The 21,726-nt window shown below is 34.0% G+C and overlaps 2 protein-coding genes across 3 annotated transcripts; one reads left to right on the top strand and one right to left on the bottom strand.

Annotated features, from left to right (window-relative positions):
- Window positions 1-7,853: 7,853 nt before the first annotated feature.
- LOC109151989 (probable ethanolamine kinase) lies at window positions 7,854-13,208 on the top strand. Its single transcript, XM_019299578.1, has 11 exons — window positions 7,854-8,088; window positions 8,773-8,864; window positions 9,069-9,175; window positions 9,761-9,866; window positions 10,369-10,491; window positions 10,665-10,756; window positions 10,989-11,073; window positions 11,504-11,609; window positions 11,698-11,764; window positions 12,661-12,753; window positions 12,848-13,208. The coding sequence occupies exons 1-11, from the start codon at window positions 7,952-7,954 to the stop codon at window positions 12,980-12,982; spliced, it is 1,143 nt and encodes a 380-aa protein (XP_019155123.1). The 5' UTR covers window positions 7,854-7,951; the 3' UTR covers window positions 12,983-13,208.
- Window positions 13,197-16,536, bottom strand: LOC109151988 (F-box/kelch-repeat protein At1g55270-like). Of its 2 annotated transcripts, none has more exons than XM_019299577.1 (3): window positions 15,869-16,536; window positions 15,639-15,788; window positions 13,197-14,795 (listed from the first exon to the last, which is right to left on the bottom strand). In XM_019299577.1, exons 2-3 carry the CDS (start codon window positions 15,681-15,683, stop codon window positions 13,539-13,541), a joined length of 1,302 nt encoding a protein of 433 aa, XP_019155122.1. In that variant the 5' UTR covers window positions 15,684-15,788; window positions 15,869-16,536; the 3' UTR covers window positions 13,197-13,538. The 2 variants fall into 2 exon arrangements, with proteins under 2 accessions (XP_019155122.1, XP_019155121.1); XM_019299576.1 differs by having other exon boundaries at window positions 15,639-15,770; window positions 15,869-16,535.
- Window positions 16,537-21,726: the final 5,190 nt, after the last annotated feature.

The raw sequence follows: 21,726 nt of genomic DNA, 5'->3' as shown, positions 1-21,726 counted from the left end.
CCATTAGAGAAGCCAATGCAACACAAGCCATCTCTCTTTCTATGTTTTTCCTCTCACACTCTCTTTGTCTGATCTGTTTCTGAGCAATTGATGAGAATTTATATATGTTTGAAGGGCCATTAATATGGAGCTAGCTAGAATCTCATCGGTACATACTTGAATTTTTACATTTTTTTAATGCAATCATACAACTCAGGAAAACTGCTAAGCACATGAAAGTCCATACTGAATTAAAAGCCAACCTACTGCCCAAATTATTGAGTGAACAGAATCAGGAATGATATCTTTTTGAATTAAAATTCAACTTAAATAACTAATTAAAAGTCAAATTAAGTAAAATAATAAATTTGTATAAAATAATCTCACAACCAGCCAGCCATAGTAAAAATCAGAAAATAAAATCAAGAATTATTAGAACAATATTCAAATTAAGCACCAACATCCACAGGAATGCAAAAACGATCAGTGAAAAAAACTTATAGCAAGGAAGTCTCTCTTTGAGGCAATAACTCAAACACTTGGTGTGAGATCCAAATGGCAAAAAAGAAACAGAAACAGACTGCTAACTTTTCAGCGTTACATATAATCGTTATCATCATACTACACTCAACTTTTAAAGACTTCTTTTTAATTTTAATCAATTTTCAGTATGGACTTGGAGATTTACCTCTTCGGCGTCTGCAAAAGGATGAAGAATTGGAGCTCGGCACCCCAACTAGAAAATAAAAATGGAAGATTCTGAATGTAAAAGAAGGCATAATCAGGTGCGGGGATAGCTCAGTTGGGAGAGCGTCAGAAGATCTGAAGGCCGCGTGTTCGATCCACGCTCACCGCATACATCTTTCGGAGGTGACGAATGGGTTGAAATAAAATTATTAATTATAAAATTATTCATAATGTATTTCTAAAATGATATCACTCTTGACCTTGCACATGCATCCTGCATTAATGGTGGTTTAATTTAGGGCTTGTTTGATTATCAGCGGTTAGCAATAGCGGATTGTATTAGCGAGTTTGACTATTTGAATTGTACTAGCGGTTTGTAAAAAAACATGACCAAAAGGGTAATAATAATAATAAATAAATAAATTGATGTAATAATAATAAATAATAATAAAATTACTAAAAAAAAAAAAAAAAAAAAACTAAAATTGACACATCGAAATGTTAAGGAATTGGAGGCGTTGAGCTCCCCAAAAGGGGAGCTCAACGCTCCTTATTCATTCCGGCCCATCCGATGACCGACATCGGATGGGCAGGATAAAAAGAAGCCTCAGGCTTCTTTATTTAGAAGTCTGAGGCTTCTGTTAAAATTGTTAACCAAAAAAGTTAAAAATATATATATATATATATAGAATTAGGGGTGTTTTGGGCAAAAGCCCAAAACGCCATTTTAAAACGCTGCATATAGCAGCGTTTCAGATTTTGACGGTTTGGAGCAAATCCGCTGCTCCAAACCGCCATTAACCAAACATAGTTTTCAGCATTTTGACATGGTCAAAACGCTGAAAATGATGGATCCGCCAAAATTTTGGCGGATCCGCCAATAACCAAAAAAGGCCTTAATGGAAAAGGAATAGAAACATATATAGGTGAAATTGAGAATCAATTATTATATTATGGATTATTACTGATATAAGATATATTTTTATTATACTAGGAGCATATTTTTAATATATTAAAAGTTAAATTTTTTTTAAAGGTACAATATTTGAGTACTTAATATACATTTATACATTTAGTACATATATAATTTACATTCAGTATATTAAAAATGTACATTTATTAATGATCTATATTACAATGTAGACATGGTCTACAATATAATTTGCATGCCCTTTGGAAATATGAACATAGTAGGTGAATCAGAACGAGTTACTTAGATCAATATAATTCCCAATCCAAATGGACGAGATACTCAGATCAATATTCAACAAAGGATTTTATGAATCAGAACGTTTATGGGTCCCAATCTTAATAGTTAATAGAAATAAGGGTCAAATAGGTCATCGAACTGCACACAATAATGCAATTAGGTCATCACTGAACCGAAAAAATCAACAATTAGGTCCCTAAACTAACCAATTTCAAACAATTCTTCCAATTTCAAGATTTCCAACAGGTCAACAGGTCATCCTCTCAAATTAATTATTTTTAAAAAATAAATTTTAAAAAATAATTATTTTTAAATTTAAAATTTAAAAAAAAAAAAAAAAAAAAAAAAAAAAAAGACTCCGGCCGGAGACGGTCCATCTCCGGCCGGTACTTTTTTTTTTAATTTAAATAATTAATTTTAAAATTTTATTTTTAAAAAAATAATTTATTTGAAAGGATGATATGTTGACCTGTTGGAAATTTTCAAATTGAAAGAATTGTTTGAAATTGGTTAGTTTAGGGACCCAAATGTTGATTTTTTAGGTTCAGTAGCCTAATTGAATTATTGTGTGCGGTTGAATGGCCTATTTGACCCTTATTCTTAGTTAATATAACATGGATCTTTAGGGCATCCCCATTAGAGAGATTTTTCTTGGTTTTTTCAGAGTCTTTTGCCATATGGAGGAGAGAGATGGTGGAGAGGGATGGTTTGAGGTCCTCTTCCAAAGACTCAAAATTTTGCAGAAATGTGGAACCCACTGCAAAACAAGCACATTCGTGCCGCCTACACGTGATAAATGGTGTTGTTCATATTTAATTTTTTTTTTTTAAATCAACTTTGTTTTTGTTTTTTCTTTTTTTCTCTTTCCTCCCATATTCTCTTTCCTAACGATTTGATAAAGGATAAAAAAAAAAAAAAAAAAAAACCTTCGTAGGAGGTTCTGGCTCTGATACCATGTAAGGAAATGAACTGTTGTATATTGATGTAGAAGCTAACAGATATAAATAGTATACACAGGAGAGTAAGTAGTTAAGAAATTGTAACAGCTACTCTAATATACCTATTTTAAAAGAATACAATTTGAATAAATATAAACAAAAAACATCAACCACATATATGCTTAACAACCCACACTTATAAAAATTTATCAAAAACACAAAAATAGACCCCACTATTAAGGATTCTCTTATACAACGAATGGGCAGCAATGAAATCCATGCATCACTAATATTGATGATGTGGACAAGACCCTGATGGAATAAGTGAACAGATTGATAACACTACGAAATAGATACATGGAGCACTGGCTACTCAAATTGGTGCAACAACTTAACTTTGACTGCCTAAAAGGTTAGTTTACATGCTTACCTACTTTAAATATTAAATTTATGTTAGATTATATTTATATTTAACATGTGATATTAAAGCTACATTGTCTCATCCTAATTGATTAAATGCATACTTTATGTTATTGTTTATAATAATTATGTTAATGAATTATTATTAATGGTAGGCAATACAATCAGCAGCGGATTGCATAATATAATACTCATTCATTGTCTCAAATTTGAGAACATTTATTTGCTCAAATTTGTTTTGTGGTCATGTGAACCATCATAAAAGAGAATTTGTTAAGTCGACTCTTAATAGTAACAATTATTTGCTATAATTCATAAGTTATAATACTAAATCTTAATGAGAGTTTTGCCTAGGAGGGAAATATAATGTCATTAATTTCACATCCCATAAATGAAGTTGTAGGCTGAAGTGGTGAAATTCATAGCACTAATTATAGGATAACAACACCAGGGCAATCTATAAGACTCTAGTGTCAAATTCACTTGATGATCCTGATTCAAAAGTCAATGATTATTTGTCCATACACAAAACTATTTATGGTGCTAGTTTTTATCATAAAAATTCTTGGACATGAGTCTTGAACATTGAAAATCTCAAATCTTAGTATTTAAACAAAACGATAGTCACTAAGAAAAATGCACAAAGACAACAATTTTTTGCAAAAATGTTGTCTTTTATGTAAAGGACAATAGTTTTGTCTAAAATCGTTGTCTTTGACGTAAAACTTTTGTCAAAGACAATGGTTTTTACCGAATCATTGTCTTTAGTGTATTGTCTATGTGTCTTTGTGCACTTTTTTTTTTTTAAAAACAATTTTATTTAACCGGTGTCGTCGTGGGTGCATGTGTTTTCTTTTTATATGTCAGCAAGTATTGCATATTCATTGAAACAAATAGTACTTGTTATTTGAAAGGTATTATATATTATAATTAGGGTTACAAAAATTCCACATAGACACCAATTAATCGGCGCTTAAGTGCTAGGCGTTGGCCGGGCGTTTAGCGTATCACCATATATAATCTCTTGTCTAGGCGGCTGGCCGACTAGGCAGCCTATTCGGCTGATTAGCTATTGTTCCATTATTTTTTAAATGATTATTTCACTCAAAACGATATCGTTTTGAGCGAAATAACCATAAATTGTTCAAATTCTAGATATTTTTAAGTTAATATTTTATATTTTAGTATTAACTATTAGAGTATTTAATAATTTATAATTATCAAGTCTTAAAAATTTTTTAAAAAAAATTAAACAAATTTTTTTTTTAAAAAAAAAAAACATGAGTGCCTAACATTTTTTCAACCATAATTATAATTATAATATTTTCTAGTGAAAATGTAATACATGTTTATCTATAAAAAAAATATTACATTTTCACTAAAATAAAATAAAATACGAATATACTTTTATCAGACAGTTTTGCACAAAATCAATCGGATAAACTGATATATAAACATTTAGGTTGACCCATGACCTAAATTTCGAGTCGGATGGCAAAAATAATTTATTCTTTAGATTTTTTTTTTTTATATAATTAGGTCATTAGCACCTACTTTAATATGACATTAATTAAACTTTTTAATGCCAAACACCTCAAATCAAATCTTTGAACTATATGGTATGACGATGGAATTTTCATATGTTGTCGTGATCGTGATGATATATTTAATAAAAGAATTTTGCTTTAGCACATATTCTCGCGCTATTTCATGAAATACGCAAAACAATTGAAGTATAAAATGCATGACGAGCTGAACAAAGAGCATGGGGAACCTTAGCCTAGCTTGTTATAACTTGTAAGTAACAAATTCGTATCTGATACCCCTTGACGACAACGAGGATTCTAATATATTATTGCACCTGCCACTTGGCTCCTCAGAACTGGTTGAATTGGAATCATTGTACTGTACTGCACATTTTTTGACTTTTTTTAACAAAGAATTTTGCAGCAACCCCTTGCAATAGATAAATCTCCTCCTGTGTTGTAATCCATTAAAAACACTATATATATATATATATATATATATATATATATATATATATATATATATATATATATATATATATATATATATATATATATATATATCGTATCAGATACCCCTTGACGACAACGAGGATTCTAATATATTATTGCACCTGTCACTTGGCTCCTCAGAACTGGTTGAATTGTCATCATTGTACTGTACTGCACATTTTTTGACTTTTTTTAACAAAGAATTTTGCAGCAACCCCTTGCAATAGATAAATCTCCTCCTGTGTTATAATCCATTAAAAACAATATATATATATATATATATATATATATATATATATATATATATATAAAAGGTCAAGTTCCTGTGAGAACAGGTCTTCCCATGCGGTCAGTGCGGCATACACTATTAGATATGCATAAATGCATCACAAAGTGTTCAAAAATACACAATCATGTGTGGTGTATTTTTTTTTTTTTTTTGTGTGGTGCATTTTTTAACATTTTATTTTGGTGTATTCTCGAACACTGTATGATGCATTTAAACTTTCAAAACTTGCAATTAAAGACATAAACATATTATTTTGAAGCATTTAAACCCAGAAACCAGTTGGTAACCTGTAATTACATGTTACCTAGGGTTCCAGCGACCTTTCCTACACTTTCCGACAATAATTACCGGTAACGACGATCGCCCCGTCGTCGTTCGCATTTGGAGGAGGCGACCAACTGGTCTGCCTTCTCCAATCGCCGGAGAAGGCGACCAAAGTAGTTGCCTTCTCCAGCAAAGGAGAAGGTAGACTAGTTGGACGCCTTCTCCAGCGACGAGTTGGTCTGCCTTCTCCTTCGTTAGAGAAGGCAACTAGTTTGGTCGCCTTCTCCGGGAATTGGAGAAGGCAGACTCGTTGGTCGCCTCCTCCAAACACGACCGGCGACCGTCCGATCACTGGTGATGATTGTCGGAAACTGAAAAGTGTATTAAAGGTCGTCGGAACCCTAGGTAACCTTTAATTAGAGGTTACCAACCGGTTTCTAGGCTTAAATGCTTCAAAATAACATGTTTATGGGTTTAATTGTAACTTTTGAAAGTTTAAGGGCCTAATTGACTTTTTGAGTAAAGTTTAAGGACTTATTTGACCATTGTCCCTATAATATATGATACAACCAATCATCATGGCCAGCCCTGAGGGCGTGTGAGATGGGCACCCGCCCTGGGCCCAACATTGCAAGGGACCCCTAGCTTGATTTTTTATTTTTATGATGAAGTTAAAAAAAAAAAAAAATGCTTGCATATGCAAAGATTTGAATCCATGACTTCAAAATTATTTATTAATTTAAATCCACTTAACAATTACAATCATGTGTTATACTTATATCTCAGTTATTAGATACTCCCTCCGTCACATTTTATGTGTCTGGTTCAGTTAACGAGGCTCGAGTAAAGTTATTTTTAATTCAATTTTTCATAATATTAAGTTTAGTATTAGTATACACAATTTATGTATTTAGAAACTACACTAAAATACTATTAAACACAAAAAAAAATCAAATTTAAAAATAAGTAAAAAATACTAAAGAAAATAAACAAAGAAAAAAGAGTTGATTTGACCCATGAATACTGACTATGACAAATAAAATGGGAGAGAAGGAGTAAATATTAGTCAATGTTTAATTACTTTATTTATAATTAAACTTCATATAGGACGTACCCAAAGTTTGAATGGACAATTGGACACTACTCTAAGGCTAATCTAAAATATTTTTTTAATAAAAATTATATGTATACAAAAATTTAAAATTAATATTTAATTATTTTCAATTAACTCATACAATCTTTTAACTTCATATATTAAGTGTCCTTGTTTTTATTTTATTCCGGGCCTATAAAATGATAGGACCGGTATTTATAATAATAGTTCGATCAACATCTCTGAATGAAAAAAATAGAAAACTATATAAACATTTCACGATCATAAAGACATGTTTTGTTCAGTTAATCATATTCACATGAAAATCAATATATGCACGGTTTAAATGACAAATAATCATTATTCTCTTCCTCCCTAACTACCTTCACGCGTATGTTGTTCTCCAAATTCCCAATGATCTAAAATTTCACTTTTTTTTATTAATCTTATTAGTGCAAAATGATCTAAGTATTTATAAGTTCTTTTTTGACATTTTTTCTTTGTTCGAACTAAAACGATATTATAAACATTTAATTTATTAAATGTGAACATTTATTAGTTCATTAAATATAAATGGTTGAATTTGACATTTTAGTAAAATTTAAATATAAAACTAAAAAACAAAAAGGTCAACATATATGAAATATATACATATATATATATATATATATATATATATATATATATATATATATATATATATATATATATATATATATATATATATATATCTAGATGGCCCTGTGCTTAATATTTTATTCCTCTTTGACCAAGGGAATCCTCAAGTTGGGAGAAGGAAATACACGAGTTTTCAAAAGTATCAAGCAACAACAATAATTTTCCGAGTTTTCAAAAAAAAAAAAAAAAAAAAAATTCTGAGGGCATAATCGTCTCAACACTTTTAAAAAACCGAATTTCTCGGAACTGATACACAGCGTTATAAAAGCGTGTCCAAACCGCCGGAAGTTTGCAAATTTGTAAATCCCCGATATCCAAAGGCATTAGAATCTGTTAAGCTCACCAAAATACAAGCCGAGTAAGTAGAGTGTACAAATGGGTAAAGCAGTGGAGATCTTGAACGCCGAGGAAGTAGCGGAGGGAGCTCCCGACGACCGGACCTCCGGTATACCGTCGTCGCATCTTACAGTCGATCACACTCTCTCTATCCCCGAGATGAAGCCTCATGTTGTGTACGAACTCTCTCTCTCTCTCTCTCTCTATATATATATATATATATATATATATATATATATATATATATATATGTGTGTGTGTGTGTGTGTGTGTGTGTGTGTGTGTGTGAATTCCGCCGTAGGAATCAATATGAAATCCACATTAGGAAAAGTAGGAAGAGTTCCGTGGTTGTTTGATTAAGGTTGACGGAAAATTCATCGGCGTTAGCTAGGAAATGATTGATTGAAGCTGGAAATCAAGTAAATATATTTAAGGATATTATTGAAGTAGATATATGTATTCCTGAAGCTAAGGTCGTAGTTCAGTTTATAAGCTGATTAGATTGGCGCGCCAATAAAAAATTGTGTAGTTTAAATGTCAGCTTTATAATTGAGAAAATATTTTGGTGTGCTTTGAAATAAGAAATGGAATAGTGGAGCGTGATATATTGGATTTATTGCTGTTTCGCTGAGAATTTCTATTTTTAGAAGCTATCAAGTTTAGTTGTTGTGGAATTCTATGTTAAATTTCCCATCAAACTACAAAATTACCGTGACCGTGTAGTACAGTTTTGATTGATTGTTTTTTGTCACTTTGTTCAGTGTAAATGCCTCTGAAATTTTGTGGTTCGAGTTTCTTACTCGAGCAATGTGTGGCTCATTCTGTCTCTTGTTTTTAATCTCCCTGCTAAAATTTTACAGCGAGCTCTGTAAGGATCTCTTCAAGAAATGGTCAAATTTGGATGATTCTCACTTCTCCGTTGAGACTCTATCTGGTGGCATCACAAATCTCTGTGCGTATTTATCTTTAATTAACATGCATAGCGTATTTATCCAAACATAGCCTTCTATCTTTTCCTTCTCTCTTGTTATCCAGTTTTCCTTGAAGTAGTTAGTAGTGGATTTAGCATGTAGTTACGGAGTACTTCTCAAAAGACTGAAATTCATCTTCTTACATCTATATCTTCTCCCTTTCATGCAATGTTCAATTTCTACAGTACTGAAAGTATCTGTAAGGGAAGAAAATGGGGAAACAGTGAATCTGACGGTTAGATTATATGGCCCCAATACTGATTACGTTATAGATCGTGAACGAGAACTCCAGGTGAGTTTCAGATGCCATTGTTTACTAAGCTAGTATGCTTCTCTGAAGTGATTTTGATCACTTAATTATGTCTGCTTCTTTCGAAAAGAACATGAAGTTTTGGGTACTTCATTAGCAACTTACATTGTTACAACAGTTTTAGCCATTCAACTAAGTTAATGATCACTAATGCCATTGGAATTTTCTGTTTTGTGTTTTTATATTTTAAAAATCATTCCTACCAACAAAAATAGGTGGAACTTAAATTTTCCTTATCTGAACTTCCTATTATGCTAGTAGTCAATTCTCTGGGCTTCTCAATATTGTTTCTACCTTAAACAATTAAGGCTACCTCTGTATAGCACTTTGTTTGGCATACAAACTGTAGAACAGAACCATGATGATGCACATCATATTCTAGTCACCTACATTTCACCTGCCGGAGTGCAAGTGTATAAGATGTGCATACAGGCTTTCTGCTTATTTATGGTGGTTGTTTAAAGAATGATGATATTGTGCTGTTGCAGTTCTAAAATAGGACAATGTTTACAGATGTATTTTCACTTGATTTTATGTCTAATTAACTGCTGCTTAAATTGCATTTAGGCCATTCAATACCTCTCAGCTGCAGGGTTTGGTGCCAAGTTGTTTGGAGTGTTTAAGAATGGCATGGTTCAGTCATTTATTCATGCACGTACCTTAGCACCCTCAGGTAGGAAATTTGACACAGCATATTTATCCAGCTATCAGTTTCTTTAACTCACTTGGAGACCCTGGCAGCAGTTTGAAGAAAAGTAGTTTTTCATTTCTTTAAGTGAATAATCTATATGTCTTGTCTATTTATTGGTTTTGCTTTGGACAGAAGCTGTTCATATGCTGCAATGTTGTGCTGCTGGTTTACTGCATATTACTCCATAAAATGTTGTCATTTTTCATCCCACCTTAGTTTTATCCTTTTCCTTTGATCAGAAATATTTGTGTTTCCCCCATTTGAAATATAGACTCATGTCTTATTTGAGAATAAGAAAGCTTCACACACACAAGCTATGAATCAAGACTGAACTAGTTCAAAGCCTGGGGTTGGCACTAGAAAATGATGGCTTGACTAATAAAAGAAAAACAGAGCCAGATATGTTACTTGATGAATGCAGACTAGACACATTTGTATACTGGAGAGTACAGGAAAGAAAAATTAAATAATGTAAACTTTGCAGACATGAGAAAACCCAAGCTGGCAGCTGAAATTGCAAAAAAACTCCATGAGTTCCATCAAGTGGAAATTCCAGGTCCCAAGGAACCTCAACTTTGGAATGAAATAATCAAGTTCTTTAGAAAAGGTACTTTATCTCAGTTATGCCATTTGATGTGGCTAAGAACAATTTGATATTTCCTTCACTGAATATCCTAGACATATCACTGCAATTCAGCCCATGAAATGAGAATGCTGGTTTAGTCTACATGCTATTGTTGTCCATCTGGTCTTATGCCTGTGTTTCTACTATGTTTGCAGCATCAACTCTTCAGTTTGATGATAGTGAGAGCCAGAGGAAGTATGTGACAGTCTCATTTGAAGAAGTTCATAATGAGATCACTGAGCTCAAGGTAGTTGACCTTTCAGTAATTTCTGATTATTGGTTACATAATCTAATTCAATTAAGTTCACCTTGTACTGCTGATAGTTTGGCATCATTTGAAGAAAGCTCATAATGAAGGGACAGTATTTTCCTTGGACAAGGAATCATGGGTTCTTTGAGGTTCATTGAATCTAAACTATTACTAGCATTTATAATATCTTGTTGATGGATAACTAAATACTATTTCAATTCTGGAACAGGAATTGACAGGACATCTTAATGCTCCAGTGGTGTTTGCTCATAATGATTTACTTTGTGGCAATCTGATGCACAATGAGGATGAAGGTACTTATGCCATTGATATTCCTTAACCATTGCATCTTCATCTTGTTTCCCGTTTACACACACAAGAAAGATATTGGGTTGCCAATGGTTATGAGCCCATTGCATATAACAGATCATTCAGTGTCTGGTAAAATCTTGCTATAAGTGTTGGTAACATATCTGATCACATCTCCTTCATTGTCATGATGTCATCCCAATACGAATTAGTTTTGCAATAATGGATTTTACACGGGATCAATAATTTTTAATGGCTAATGATTAGTGATCTACTCATCTGTATGAGGTGATTTGAAGAGAATGTTGGAAGCAAGTATTGGATGCACTAATCTGATGTGAACAAGCTATATGATCCTTTCATTTGATTTTTTTCTAAATTCTACACATGATTCTACCCTTTCCACTAACCTCATTCCTCATCGTAAAAATCCAGGAAAACTCTATTTCATTGATTTCGAGTATGGATCCTACAACTATAGGGGTTTTGACATTGGGAACCACTTCAATGAATATGCTGGCTATGAATGCGACTACAGCCTGTATGTTGTTCTCTCCCCACCCTTCTTCTCAAGATATTATGTTCTTGTGGAACATGAACATTGTATTTGAACATCTTATCTGGTGTAGGTACCCAACAAAGACTGAGCAGTATCATTTCTTCCGTTACTACTTAAAACCCCACCAACCAAATGAGGTATGCAGCTATTTTCAATTCAATTCATCTCAACTCTCCACCATTTGTTTTTTATAAATCCAAGGTTATCTTGGATTCACTGTCAAAATGCGATTAAACCTACTTCTTAGTGGAGTTCACTAAATTAGTTATTTTAACTGCTATATTTTCATTTGATCCTTCCCTTAGTTGAACAACACCAAACCAAATTTTGATGTCTGAGAAGCAAATTTGCTTCAGTTCTTCAATTTTCCATTTCTCCAATCCATTCTTGATTCTTTATTTTCAAATTGGAGAAATATACAAGTAAACACAGAGAATGGTTGGCTCATAGAATGTCTCGAGCAGTTCTCTTTGAATGGTTAACTATTCGAGTTAACATCTCGAACCTTAACACTTGCTACTTCTTGGTTACGAATGGTTGACTTAACCATTCGTTCCACTTTACTTCGAAAGGTAGGTCATTCCACCATTCAACATTTGCAACCTTTCGGTCCTGCAATCTTCTGTTCTTCGACTCTTATGATCTTCTATCCTTCAAAGTTTCTTTCTAGTTGTCTGAGAAGTAACCATTTGGGTTACTGTTTGATTTAACTATCTGAAGCATAACTATCCGGACTAGTTATTCAGACTATTCGAAACTAAGAATAGGATTCCCAAGTCTAGAAGATAAAATAAATTGGGGACTAAAATTCCTAATTGTTTTCTACTTTCTCTTCTCTAAAATAAATATGGAGAATTTATTTGGTTAGTAAATTCAAAACACCTTGTATTGTTCTAGGTGAAAACTGATAAGGAATTCAAAATCTCGTGCCATTCTGTGCTAAACTTTTGACATTATATCGACGCATCTTACAAATGTTGCATCACATAAATGGAATGAATAATGCTAAGAAGTTGTGAAATTTTCATGGCAGGTATCTGAGGAGGACCTTGAAGCTCTTTATGTCGAGACCAACACTTACATGTTAGCATCACATTTGTGTTGGGGTCTGTGGGGTCTAATCCAGGTATATAGTATTTCAAGCTTTCAAATTTCAAGTTCAACACTATGGAAAGTGAACTGAAAAGAATCTTTTTTTTTCTTTCTTTAAACGTTGGCAGGCAAAGATTTCTCCGATTGATTTTGATTATCTTGGTTATTTCTTCTGGCGTTACACCGAATACAAAAAGCAAAAGGAAAAGTGCTTCACAACAGCAAAAGCCTACCTCGCAAAATCTAAGGGGATATTCCATTAGGTTCCATGCACTCTTAAATGTTGTTCAAATGTAGTACTCTTATAGCCCTCAATCTATGCCTTTTCTCCTTTACACTTTAGGAACCATATGTATATGATCATGAACTGGAAAAGAAAAGAGTAATTCTTTACTATAGCAGAGAACAATATTGCCTTTTCTTATCATGTAAAGGAAATGCAGTTCTCAGCACATATGCATAATACAACAACATTCTGGTTATTATATATTTGAAACACATCATTTTCTCTTGGGACTTTGGATTTCAAAAGATACAAGAGCTGGGCTGTGTATGTTTATATATTTGAAATGCAGGAGTCTAGAAGGCAAAATGAAGCATTTTTTAGTCTACCTAATACCTAACAGTACATGCTAACTTCATTATATGCTACAAGAGAGGCAGACAGGCACGTACATTGACATTGGGCCAATTTCAATTTCTCTAAGCTTTTGTGATTGCTCTTCGGCCTCTTCCTATGCCATGGCTCATGAATGGAAACAAATGAAGAGAAAAGAAGCCTATGTGGCATCGACAGTTGGAAAAAACTAGTTACAAAATTCAAGTTTGAAGAACCTGGCAGTGAACAATGTGGCTTTTGAGGCGGCTCCTACCAGCAAGGCTTGACAGGAAGTTTGTCACCATGGTCTTAAACTGTCCTTTCCCACCAATAGTTTCCCACAAGTGCTCGGAAGTTGCAGCCCCGGCATCATCACATTTCGCTACATCGACAAGCGAAATACTCATGTTGTTTCTGATAATGCACAGTTTCCCGCTGAGAGGGAGGAGCGCTGCTGCCTCCAAAGCCTTGGAGGTTCCCAAATGCATCCTGCTATCAATATGCTTGCTCCAAGAATTTGTCGCTTCGTCGTATACTCGAAGTTTGCAACCATCTCTACAGTCCAAAGCATAAAGCCGCCCATTCAGCGTAGTGCTTGGGTTCCTCCAGCCCGTAACCATTCCATCATAAACAGTGTTCCAGGTATCAGTTTCTGGTTGATAAACCTCACTCATAACCTGTCGGTGAGTACCTAGGCCTTTCAAGTACCATTTTCCTTGGTAAACAACTCCAATGAAGGGTACCATTGCTGTGCTCATATCAGAAATTAAGGACCATCTATTCTTGTTTGGATCATAAACCTCAGCTGATCTCAGAGACCCGTGAACTCCCTCATTCTCTCCGCCAGCAACATACAAACAGTTATTTATTACACAAAAGCCAAAAAAATGTCGCCTTCGAAGCATATCAGGGGCACGGTGCCATTTATTAGTCCGTGCACTATAAAAGATCACTCTTCTCATGGAACCCTTAACAGGGTCCTTGCCACCAAACAAATAGAGATGACAACCACTAAGAACAGCACATCCAAAACCAAGGGCTTCAGAGTATTCTTTGGGCACGGGAGGGAGTGGCTGCCACAGCTGGTATATGGGATCAAAGGCATGCCAAGATACCTTACCATCTCGGTCTCTCTTGATTACGTATATCCATTCTTCAGCAATTTCAAGTTTCTTTCTAAGTGAGTAATAGAAGTTACCAGCTAGCAGACGGTACCATCTTTTACAGACTAAACGAAGCTTGCAATGCTCAATCCTAGGGACTCGAATTAAGCATGCAATGGCAAGATCATCAGGAAGTCCGGGGAGAAGAGGGGACTGGGTTCGGTTTTTGTCGCGCGGTGGTTTCTGTCTTGTAGGATGAATAGAAGGTTTAATAGCTGGCTGAAGACAAAGCTTTGTCCCAGGCACATACCTTTTAGCACCAGCAACTGTTTTGAGCCCAGCATCTACTCTACAGAGACAAGCTGTTGTGTCAACCTGAAAGACGAAATGGCAGGGCAGTCTATTTCTCAGTCGCTCTTTCCACACGGCACAGCCTCTATATGTGACTATTTCATGAAAACATCAACATTTACAATGACCCATGCAACAGGCAGTAAGCAAAATCAACAAGACCGATAGAAACTCCAATAAATGCTAGTGCAGTGAAAGACAGGACCTAAAATGGACCACGTTGACTTACAATTTAAATTAAAGTGTTCTGGACCGTCATGTATCTCTAGACCCCCCCAACTCCTTAACTGGAAATCCGATACTTAGAACCCATGTTACTCAATCTTAAGTCTTAACTACACCCCAATTCATCTGCCCTATTGCAGCCATGCCACATAACAGTCAGCTTGCATATAAGAAACACCAAGAACTAAAGCTATTACATGGCCCATCACTAACACACTTTCAAGCTTGTCAATTTCACAAAAAGAAGCATGATAAGCATAGTGAACTAACAAAGAAGAGCCATGAAAAGAGGAAGCGTATAGCATCATACATGATTGAAAATTTCTGGGCTTTGGGAAGGTTTCCAATCTCCCCCACAGACTGGCAAATGAAAACAACTATATATATAAGCTGGCGTAAACCAGTCATAATAGAGAGTGTTAATTAGTGTTGACCCAAGGAAAGAATAAGAAAACCGATCAGTTGCTGAAAACCGATGAATTGCTAAATTTAGAGTAGACATCAATTAAACCAATGATGACTCGAGACAAAAAGATGCGAACTTAGGTTGTATATACTAAATGTAAGGAATAACACAAGTCATAGGCATCCAAACAACCAAACATGTAAGCACAGCCATGAACATAAATTATAAAGCTTTACCAGAGGAGGCTGAATAACTCTATCCATTCTTGAACGATCAGTCATTTCAACAAATCCAATCCAACTTTATCAACATTAATGTATCTTCAAGGCCAAGTTCAAAATTTGAATTTCCAGCTAGACCATCAGGTCCTGCAAAAGATGAACACTCTTCAAGATCAATGAAATATGAATTCCAACATCAGAAGTTCAGAAATCAACCAAAAAATTTTGAAAAGTAAAAACCCCACCTTGGAAGCATTAATCAGAAAGTAAGATCAGGGTCATTGACTTCAAGAGTCTTAACACTTGAAGCTAAAGCAGAGAGAACTCAGCACTGAAATTGAGCACCAATTGAATCAAAGTGTGAAGAAAGGTGTTTAAAATTCAGCAATCAGCAGTCCCCAGAATACTGAAAACACGCACCCCAAAATCAGAAACCCAGATCACAAAATTGCCAAGAACCAAAATATGAAGAGCAGAAAACCCCAAATCCCCAAGTCTTATCTTTAAAAAGGAACCCTAGAACCCCAAATGCGAGACAGCAAGAAATGGGTGCAAAAAAGAGAAAAGCACTGAGGAAATAGATAGAGACTCCTCTCCCATCCACCATGAAAATCCCCCTCAGTGGAACTCCGGGCCCATAAAAGAGCCCTAATAGCACAATCTACCAAGCACAACAGTGTGTTTAACAAGAGACCAAACACTCCACAGAAAGCACACCTAAAACCATCAACACTTCAACAGTTCCTTTGATTACACACCACTCACGTACAAATATATACCCATGAAAAAAAGAGAAAACTGAAACAATAATAAAAGAAAACTATGGTTTGATTGAAAGTCGAAATCTTTAGGCGTTGGAAGGGGAGAAAAAAAAAAGTAGAGTGCCAAATTTTGAGATTTGGAGGTGACTACTGTTGAAGGAAAGAGATATAAAGCATAAATTTATACGAGACAGTAGCCTGACTCATTTCAATATTTAAATATTAAACTTCAGCGAACTCCTGTTGTTAATTCAGTAATCACAAAATTATATTACAAATCATAAGTTGTATTTTCTACTTAGATTTTTAAATCATATTTTCTAAATTTTCATATTAGCACGATAGGTAGAGCTGTCAAAAATGGGTTTTACCCGTCGGGTCGACCCGTCCCATACCGCCATAGGTAGGGGACGGGTTCTTCAAATTTTGATCCGTTAGGAGGCAGGCTTTTTAGCTCGACCCGCCTGGGTCACGGGTCCAGACGGGGCGGGTCAAGCGGGTCACGGGTTTAGCCCGCGACCTGCTAATACATATATATTTAGTATTTAATACATATTATTTTTTTTGTTATTTTGGTTTGTGTAATTGTGTTAGTGTGTTATAACTTATATGATTATAGATTTATAGGAATACAATACTAGGTAGTGTTAATGTGTTAGTGTACTGTACGATTCTTCTTTTTTTTTTTGAAGGATATTGTACAGTGATTTTTTTTTAAAATTAACACAGTGAAAAAATTGATTGGCGGGCTAACCCGCCCCGCCAGCGGGCTTTGACATAGCGGGGCGGGCCGACCACATTCCATGCCCGCTAAGAGGCGGGCTTTATAGCCCGTCCCGCTAAGAGGCGGGCTTTTTAGCCCGTCCCGCTACGAGGACGGGCTTTGGTGTGTTTTGGCCCGTCCCGTCCCGCGAGACCGTTTTGACAGCTCTAACGATAGGCTACTTTTTCATACGGGTCTCAATACAAGTGTCTACATAAGATTTTGTGTGGATCTCAATATAAGTGTCTACCTAAAATTTTGCGTTGAGAGTAGAAAATAAGAGTACATGTAATACTTTTCAATTATAAGTTTGATTCAAAAGGAGTGTCTTGTTAACTTTTTTGGTATGTCTGTTAATTATAAACAATCTAAGTTAATTTATCACCTTGTGATTCTTTATCGACTAGGTCCCAATGCAGGAATTTACACAATACATATCTTCCCTGCGAAATTTATATATATATATATATATATATATATATATATATATATATATATATATATCTACAAAGATTGTATTTGTAATCTGGAAGATTACAACTCCAACACACACAAGCTTAGGCTTACACCTTGTGATTCTTTATCGACTAGGTCCCAATGCAAGAATTTACACAATACATATCTTCCCTGCGAAATTTTCTCATCGTTCAAAAAAAAAAAAAAGATTAAATGACACTTGTTCGAATTGTATGTGATTCTGATTGTTTTGTTTTCTTAAGGTTTGGTATTTATAATTTTATCCTGAACAAACATTTATATAGCAATTGCGAGATTTTTCATAAATCAAAACATTTGATTTTATAGAAGAGATAAATTGTATAATTGTACGTTTAATGTTGGGAAATAATAAATCAAAGTCGATTTAATATCCCAAAAGTTATATATATATATATATATATATATATATATATATATATATATATATATATATAAAGATTGTATTTGTAATCTAGAAGATTACAACTCCAACACACACAAGCTTAGGCTTAGATCAATTCAATAAGTCTTTAAAAGACTATTGTATAAATAGTGGGGCAAATCCTCTTCCCAAATCAATGTGGGACAAAAGCTTATCTTTCTCCCTTTATTTTTCCAACTCAATGGGTCTACTTTGAGAATCAATATCTCATTCACTCATTATCCATTTTGAGCATACAATATATCAATCTCTTCATCTCACTACGAAGAACCTGAATCCACTTTGACCTGACTCATTTCGGAAGTGGACCCCACTGATAATTGTACCACAAAATAGCCACTTAAAATGTCATTTTAATGCTATTTTTCCAACATTTAACAGGGCGTTTGGTTAAAGGGGGGAATTACATAGGAAATGAATTGCAATTCTATGGGAGATGAATTACTGAAAATAAAATGAAAATTTAAATTCCAGTGTTTGGTTTATAGGGATAAAACTACTGGGAATTTCAATTCCAATGTTTGGTATACATGGAAATTGAAAGGGAATAAGTAGTATAAAGTCCAAAATGTCCATTGTTGTTGTCAAGCATTAATTTTACATTAAAAAAAAAAGGGTAATTTTGTCTCATCATTATCTTTTTCTCTTCCTAAAATTCACGGAATTAAAATCCCAAGGGCGGCATGAGATTTTAATTCCATGAAAATGAGGGAATTGCAATTCCATGGAATTGCAGTTCCTTCTAACCAAACTAAAGAATTTAGTGGCCTTTGGAATTATGTGGGAATTAAGTGGGAATGAAATTTAAATTCCCTCCAACCGACCGCCCTGTAACAGGGCGTTTGGTTGGAGAGGGGGAATTACGTGAGAAAGGAATTGCAATTTCATTGGAGATGAATTACTGAGAATAAAGTGGAAATTTAAATTCCAGTGTTTGACTTACAAGAATAGAATTACTAGGAATTTCAATTCCAATGTTTGGTATACATGAGAATTGAAAGGGAATAAGTAGTATAACGTCCAAAATGTCCATTGTTATTGTCAGGCATTAATTTTAGGTTAAAAAGGGAAGGGATAATTTTGACTCATCACTATATTTTTTTCTTCCTAAAATCCCATGAATTAAAATCCCGGGTGGGGGGGTGGGGGGGACATGGAATTTTAATTCCATGAAAAGTGGAGAATTGCAATTCCATGAAATTACAATTCTTTTCAACCAAACAAGGAAATTTTGTAGCATTTGGAATTAGATGAGAATTAAGTGGGAAGGAAATTTAAATTCCCTTCAACCAAAGGACATGTAATGGTTTAGAATTAGTTGGGATAGTCTTTTTATAAGGAATTCATTTTCAAATTGCGCTATATATCAGTATAAATTGAATCGTTCAATGGGGGACAGAGATGGAGGAACAATTGCATATTCAATGGGGTGGAGATGGACATAAGCGATAAGATTATGAGGCTGCACAATCATATGGAGGAGATTGAGAAGGTACTGGAGAGAAGCTCAGGACCTGGAGGCCGACAGAGAGGTGACAACAGACGTAATCAACCATGGAAACCACCGGACATTGGCTGGATTAAACTAAACACAGACGGATGCTCAGTGACAAACAACAAAGCTGCTTGTGGAGGGATCTTCAGGAACGAAGAAGCTGACTTCTTAGGAGCCTTCTCCAAGCAGATTGGGACCTGTGGCGCCATGGAGGCTGAGATCTGGGGTATCTATGTTGGAATGGAAAGAGCATGGGAGCTGGGCTTTCGCAAAATGATCATAGAGTCAGATTGCGCGAAGGCCACATCCGTAATAAATTCAGTCGGGATCTATGAAGGGCCAGCAAGCAATCTTGTTGAGAGATGCAAAGAGGCAAAGAGAAGACAATGGGAAATTAAGATAGTCCACGCACCTCGGGAACAAAACAAGGTGACAGACATTCTTGCCAAGCAAGCTTACGAGCACAACGATATCAACACTTGGTTCGAACGCCCTCCCAGAGCAATTCATAAAGTCATACGCGAAGATGAGATTGGCCTCTTGAGAGGCACGCTTTCAGTGAGGACCAGCTACTGATCCTGGATATTCTCCACTTCCTTCAGAAAAAAAATTGAATCGTTCAAATTTATCTTACTTTAACTTTTACACCACTAAACTATGTCTCATGGCACTATATTTTTGACATAAATTGTCTTGGTTTCTTAATTATTTGAGGATGTTACAAAAGAGAAAGTTCACCATTTAATACTACGACTGCCATGGTATATTGTATTATCACATTTAGTCAATCACTCTTAATTTTACTACAAGTTTCATGTCTTTGACATTGTCACCACCTCATATGTCTAGATGGGTGATAAAACCCACTATTTCACTTAGATAATTTTATTTCATCGCAACAACTAATAAGAAAGGGACTCGAATGGACTTCGTTGTTGAGTCATTGAGTTAAAGTCATTTTCTATAATTTCATTAAGCAAATTATTTTTTTTTTATCTATCTTGTTGGTAATTATATGGCTAAATTAATTTTCTTCTTTATCTTAAAATAATTTTTAATTTTTTCTTTTTGTGTTTAACAAAATATTTAGTATAATTTTTATACATATAAATTCTAAGATATTGTTGCAAAGATCCAAATTTTTGTATCATCTTGTGTGACAATAAATCTATGTTTATTCATTGACTACTATGAATTTGACAACTCCAGTACTCCATCATGTATCAAAACTCAAAAGTAATCTATTTATTAATCAAATACGAATCATATATTGTTATATCATATGGTGAAAAATTTTGGCCAATATAACATGATTCTAAATCTTATTTGTTAATATTAATTTCCCAGTAAAGAAGAAATTAAAATAGTTTTATTTAAATTTTGTTAATCAAATTATGGACAATTTATCTGTACAAGTCTGTGTTACCAAATTACGGAATTAAAAAAAAAATAAAACAAAATTTACAAAAATCATATTGCAGTTTAGGGAGATTCAGACAAAGACTTTTCAAATTAAATATTAAAGTGGGGACAAAGATTTTCCTACGACTCCTTAACGAATGCGCGCCGTAACGATAACGTGGGAGGTTTTTTTTTTTTTTTTTTTTTTTTTTAAAAAAAAATTATTTAAATAATTTTTATTTATTTATGTCTAAAATGGGAATTGGGCCCACCAGAGAGCAGACTTGACTTTGATACTCTCCCTACTCCATTAATGGCTTGTGGGCCCCACTCATTTGAGATCTTGAGGTTTCGTTTCTTATTCATACATTGTTGACTCGGCACTACTCAATACAAGTTTACCTGGCATTTGGTAAATAGATGTTATTTGATTGTGTTTAAATAGTTGATAGTATTAATCTATATCTATATATATATATAAAAGTAAAATCCTCCTAACAAATTTTCCCTCCAAAACTTTTGTAGTAAAGTTTATTTGGTAAGTAAATGCCAAATGAAAATTAAATGAAATCTATTAATTGTTATATTACATAATTGGTAATGGTAATATTATGTCTGGTATTATATTCTATAATATAATTGAAAATATTATTGTTCAAGTATAATAAAAATCTTATGAAATAATGTAAGCATAATAAAATAATAATAATTATAATAATAATAATAATAATAATAATAATATTATAAAAACCATATAAATTTTC

This window comes from Ipomoea nil, unplaced genomic scaffold (genome assembly GCF_001879475.1).
Source record: "Ipomoea nil cultivar Tokyo-kokei standard unplaced genomic scaffold, Asagao_1.1 scaffold2338, whole genome shotgun sequence".
In the NCBI taxonomy this organism is placed as follows: Eukaryota; Viridiplantae; Streptophyta; class Magnoliopsida; order Solanales; family Convolvulaceae; genus Ipomoea; species Ipomoea nil.
This window is presented reverse-complemented; position numbering and strand designations above follow the sequence as displayed.